General features: G+C 46.3%; 1 protein-coding gene across 1 annotated transcript; it reads left to right on the top strand.

Moving 5' to 3' along the window:
• The first annotated feature begins 830 nt into the window (after positions 1-830).
• Positions 831-5,257, top strand: klf6a (Kruppel like factor 6a). The gene is made up of 4 exons (XM_067577606.1): positions 831-1,193; positions 2,862-3,444; positions 4,329-4,452; positions 4,804-5,257. Exons 1-4 carry the CDS (start codon positions 1,092-1,094, stop codon positions 4,853-4,855), a joined length of 861 nt encoding a protein of 286 aa, XP_067433707.1. The 5' UTR covers positions 831-1,091; the 3' UTR covers positions 4,856-5,257.
• Positions 5,258-5,498: the final 241 nt, after the last annotated feature.

Below are 5,498 nucleotides of genomic sequence, written 5' to 3'. Positions count from 1 at the left end.
TCTAATGTACCATAATAACTAAACTGGGGTATAAAAAAACTTTAACTGACAGGAACCACTTGAGAATATTAATTTCACTATGTACTCTTTTTTAATGCAAATATGTTGGAAAAAGACATTCATATTTTAAGAAATACTGACAGACTGTACTTGTCAAACTTTTGCTTAGGATGGACTTTCATTTTTTTCAGAGTCAAGATAAAGCAGAAGTCTCTATTAATTCACTCAGAGAGCAGAAGTGTTCCCTTTAAACTCATGTCTGCTGATAATAATTTCCGGCTACCAATTAGTCATCGTGTGTGGCAACCTCAGGTTCAGTGGAAGCTATTTAGAGGCAGATGTCAACACATGCACTCCACCACAGTTACAGCACTGGTGAACTCACACCGTTAAACAGCAGTGTTGCAAGTCTTACTTGTGACTAAGTTTCACAGACACACACACACACACACACTGAGTGAGTGAGAGAGAGAGAGACTGAAATGTTTTCCAAAGAAGAGGAGTAAAACTGTTTCGGCTCACATGCGCTGTCTGTGGTGAAACATGTAGCAGACAGAAAGAACTACAGAGAAAGCGAGTACATCACCCGCTTATATACATGCCTATAAATAACCAACCAATCAGCGATGAGGTGCTGGGAGGCACTGGGAGTTAAACGCACCAATTAGGAAAGAGACTGAACCAAATTAAGTCAGAGGGCCGCCGCGATTGGTCGGCTGTGATATCATTTGCAGGCCGGGACGCTGCTCGCCGCTGATTGGCTTACATCCTGCAGGCGTAATCCTGCCGTGAGGAAGGGGGGGCGGGCGTCGAGGTTTGAATAGGGAAGTTTGCAGAGCGCAGTTGTTCCCCATCCAGTCCGGTGCGGTGTTTGCAAATACCTTGAACACAAGCGAGAGAAGGGGGGGACGGACGGACGCTCTTCTGCTGCTGAAAACAAGCGCCGCTTCGTTTGCATCGCATGCGACTTACAGCAGGGGATACTCTTCGCTCTTATTCCTCTCCACTGGGTGTTTTTATACCTGAAAAAAAACATCTAAGTGCAGCTAAATAGGCTTCTTCTATATATTTTTTTTCAAACTCGGGAAAAAATGGATGTTCTACCCATGTGCAGCATCTTTCAAGAACTTCAAATAGTTCACGACACGGGCTATTTCTCAGCCTTACCGTCACTGGAGGAGTACTGGCAGCAGGTGAATATATCATCTATCAGCTATCTTTTTTTTTTTTTTTTTTTAAAGTCAGTATGTGAGCTTGTGTGGCAAAGCGGAACTGAGCAGGTTTCACGCTTTTTCTTTGCCTTTAAACAGCTCACACACCGCGGTGTTTTTAGAGCGCCGGAGAAGTTAAAATAATCCTCCCGTAATGACAGGTTGTAAACACAGGTGCAAGGTGCTTAGACGGAACCCCATCCATCCTCTTGACGCGCTATTTCATTATCAGTTTCGTTATGAAGTTTTGGCAGGCTGAAGTGGATCAGTGTGTCAGTCTGACAGCTGGAGTCGAGGCTCCGCTGCGCCAAGATGAATGGAGAGAGAGAGAGAGAGAGAGAGAGAGAGTAACTCAAGCAGCAGAGAGCAGCGTGCTGGTGCTGGGCTGCTATATTTTGAGCATGACTTCTTCTTTTACCGGATGGTTTCGGGGCATTGAGCGCTGGTTTAGCTCCCAACAGGAGTGATGGTGCCGGTGAAATACATGAGGAAGTGGGATTTGAATTCAGGCTGCAGTTGATTCAGCATCAGATGTAGTGTGTTGGCTCAGGATCAGGAAATGATATTATGTGGTGTTGTTTTTCCTCCTTTACAAGACTGTTTTGGCACTGTTTCAAAATCTTTTTCAACTTCAAAGATCACACAATGTTTCAGCTTCATTTTTCTAACCTTTTAAAGATTTTAATGATATTCTCACCTCTTTCTGCTCCCTCCATATTTATTACATTTGTAAGCATCCATTTACATCCTCCTTGTATTTGAATGGGCACCACAACATGAGACTATATCAAATGTCAACCATGGCCAATTCCTCCTCGCATGAGTAGACAGCTGCACAGCTGGAAAATATTGTGTAAGGCTGCAGAAGAGTGTGCCTAGAGGAAATATTTATTCTGCACGAGCCCTGTCAAAGCTGCTGTCTCTGAGCACCTTCTAATGAAAGGCCCTGCTTTTCAACTTTAATGGCTCCGAAATAAATTGGAGCCAGTGTATCTTTTTCGCAGCGGGGCATGAGTGGCTGTAACTGAGGAAGGATGTGATTGCATGTCAGAGGTACGCATGAGGAAAAGCAGCTGAATAGCTCATGTTGGAGGGGGAAGTTGAGTGGCTTCCTTAAAAGGACTCTAAATTTGTTGAGTGAGTCATTCAGCTGCTGAAATGACAATGCACGTTTTTTTGCTGTTCGGCCACGCTCAGGTGCAGGAGAGTTGGTGAATGAATCACGTGAAGCTGTGGTGATCTGTACATGTTGTGAGGTCTGAGATAGACTTGATTGAGGTGAATATTTTCTTCCTGTGCCACTCAGAGGTTGAGTTCAGCCAAGTCATAGGGTCATATTGCATCATGATACACACAACACAGCTTGTCTTTTGTAAATATGTCTAAACTTCATCATGTGCTACTTGCGATCAAGATAATCTGCAGGGTTTCAGCCGGAATTGCTGAGATTTCCTGGTTAACTCTTCTGCTGTTAGCGTTTAACAAATATTACACCGCACGAGGCATTTTGGGGCATGTGCACATGCATCATTTAAAGGGATTTCCCACACAGAAGCATCTTGCTGGTGTGAAGGAGCCTCCTCTCTCCAGTGGTTTTGTTGTAATGCATTCATTCTTACTGTATTCTCTCCTCTGTTTGCATTCATCCAGACATGCTTGGAGTTGGAGCGCTATCTACAGAGCGAGCCTTACGTCTCCACATCTGACCTCAAGTTTGACGGCCAGGAGGACCTCTGGAGCAAGTTGATCTTGGCCTGCGGGGATAAGGCCAAGGCCGAGTCCGACCCAAAGATGGCGCCGGCCCACGAGGAGGACAATCAGGATAGCCAAATCTTGGACACCAACAGTGTGAATTCTGACGCCAGCAGCGAAGCTTCAGACAGTTCTGAGGAGCTCTCGCCAACACACAGCTTTACCTCCAACCCTCTGGGCTCTGTCTTGGTTGGCTCTGGACCTTTTAGCCCCTCCGTCATTAGCACTCCACCGTCCTCGCCGGAGGCCAACTCCGAGCCCGGCGGCGTCACGAACGGCTGGGTCGGCACACACGCAGAGTTGCACTTGCCGGTCAAAATCAGGAGCGGCGGGATCGCTAAGAGTTCGGAAAAGACAGGACTCATCTGCGGGGAAGCGTCACCAGACGGCAGGAGGCGAGTACACAGGTGTCACTTCAACGGGTGTCGCAAGGTTTACACAAAGAGCTCCCACCTAAAAGCACACCAGCGCACTCATACAGGTGAGTTTCACACGTCTTACCAGCCAAAACGTGGCCACATGTGGTCTGTGTTGACATAAAACTGAAGAGAAGTGACAAGGGCTCTGCTGCTTCTAAAGCTGAATCAATTCACGTGTAGAGTTTAAAAATCAGTTTTTATTGAGTGAGGGACGGGAGTGGAAGTGCCATTAATTCAGTCTTCCACCTTAACGTCATTGTCCATCCATTGTGTAATGTAATTAAAGGTCCACATTGCATGATGTCCTCAGCTGGAGCGATGTGAGTATTAGCTCTGCATGGCTGGATACCTAAACTGTGACCTAATCTATCTGGAATGTGACTGACTGAGCCAGTGAGTGAGCGAGCGAGAGAGAGAGAGAGAGAGAGGGAGAGAGAGGGAGGGAGGGAGGGAGAGAGGGAGAGCAGGGGGGAGGGGTTGCACATGGGAGATAAAAGGACTTCAAAACAGATTGAGTTTCACCATGGGAAAGGGTGAATGGGCGGGGAGCCAGGGGGCACAGAGTTGGAAGGCTTTGAATGGTCATTTGAGCGTTTCTTATTTTTGATTAGCGGCATGAAATTGCACGTGTGTCTCTCCCATTTTCTATATCGCACACTTTCAGCTGCGCCGCATTGCTGGGAGCATTCTCAGCATGTTTCAGGTTGCATAAACAAGCGGGGGCCAGTGATCCAACAGGTTCAGTGGAATCTGGGTCTCGAGTGACTTGTCACCACCTATGTCATCTGGCCTGGGCCCCGGGGCTGATTGATTTGAATGTATTTAAATAACAACAGCGCTGAGAGCAAAGAATGACCCGCCAGTCGTCGCCTGAGCAGACAGTTCCTTTTGTGCTCGTGTCCAAATGTGAACTCAACCAAATGTCTCCTTGTTTTTTGTTTGGCAGGTGAGAAACCGTACAGGTGTTCATGGGAGGGCTGCGAGTGGCGTTTTGCACGGAGCGACGAGTTGACCAGACACTTCAGGAAGCACACTGGGGCAAAGCCATTTAAATGCAGTCACTGTGACAGGTAAGCTCGGTTACTGTGAGGAATGTCAGCAGTCTTTTTGATAAGACACAGATAGAGCATGCTTTCATGACTTTGTTGATGTGATCTGCTTTTCTTGCATCATCCAGATAGTGATGCATGTGTTAAAAGACTGAAAACACTGATGATGCACTTTAGTTAGGTAGTTTGAAATGAATCAGGAGGCTCATTTGGACTCAGCTCAGTAGGAAGTTGTTAGTTCAGTTATCACTGTAAAAGTCGATTAAAATCACACAGCTTCCCACAAAAACTTCCTCTCTAAAACGTGTCTCTGTCAGCAGTTTCCTTTTTTCGCATTTTTTTGTTGACTCTTTTCTCCCTCTCTGTCCCCAGATGTTTCTCCAGGTCTGACCATCTGGCTCTTCACATGAAGAGGCACATCTAAAGCAGGGCGAGCACCAACCAAGCAACGCAGCGGAGGGGAAAGTTTTAAAAGAAGAAAAAAAAAAAACAAACAAACGCCGTCTCCCGACCAGTCTCTTGGTTGAACTGTCCCAGAGCAGAGTGGCGGGAGTGTGTTCCAGCCAAAGCATGCCGTTTTGCACCATACTGAAACCCAGTGCCTCCGGAACCTCTCTTTGGAGAAAGGCGCTCTGAAGGTTGTCTGTTGCAACAAGAGGACAAAATCATGGATGGGGGAAGAGATTTTTTTTTTTTTTTTTTTTTTTGATTGAGAAGGACTTACAACACACACAAAAAAAAAGACAAAAAAAAAAAAAAAAAACACGAAAAGAATGAATGATTTTGTATGTATGGTGCATGATGTTTTGGGGACATCTCCCGGACAGCAGATACACTGGTACTTTACAAAAAGAAAAACTGTCTGAGGTAAGCATGTGTGCACTGTGAATGTCTGAGACTGGCTGACTGGCCCCCCTGGAAAGAGAGAAGAAGAGAGGATGGGTGGATTGATGGATGGTCTGGGGCTGGTACCAGTGTTGCTGTGGACTGAATGGGTTTCTGGGGGAAACATTCCATTAGTGTTTCCCCAGTGGCAGTGTGAGGATTACCTGCCTGTCTGTCTGGCA

Source organism: Thunnus thynnus, chromosome 21 (assembly GCF_963924715.1).
Source record: "Thunnus thynnus chromosome 21, fThuThy2.1, whole genome shotgun sequence".
Lineage (NCBI taxonomy): Eukaryota > Metazoa > Chordata > Actinopteri > Scombriformes > Scombridae > Thunnus > Thunnus thynnus.
This window is presented reverse-complemented; position numbering and strand designations above follow the sequence as displayed.

What these genes read in the sequence shown, in the direction of transcription:
- klf6a (XM_067577606.1), top strand. Translation starts at nt 1,092, where the DNA reads ATGGATGTTCTACCCATGTGCAGCATCTTTCAAGAACTTCAAATAGTT. An exon ending in TGGAGGAGTACTGGCAGCAG is followed by an intron (nt 1,194 to 2,861) that starts GTGAATATATCA and finishes GCATTCATCCAG; the next exon opens with ACATGCTTGGAGTTGGAGCG. An exon ending in ACACCAGCGCACTCATACAG is followed by an intron (nt 3,445 to 4,328) that starts GTGAGTTTCACA and finishes TTTGTTTGGCAG; the next exon opens with GTGAGAAACCGTACAGGTGT.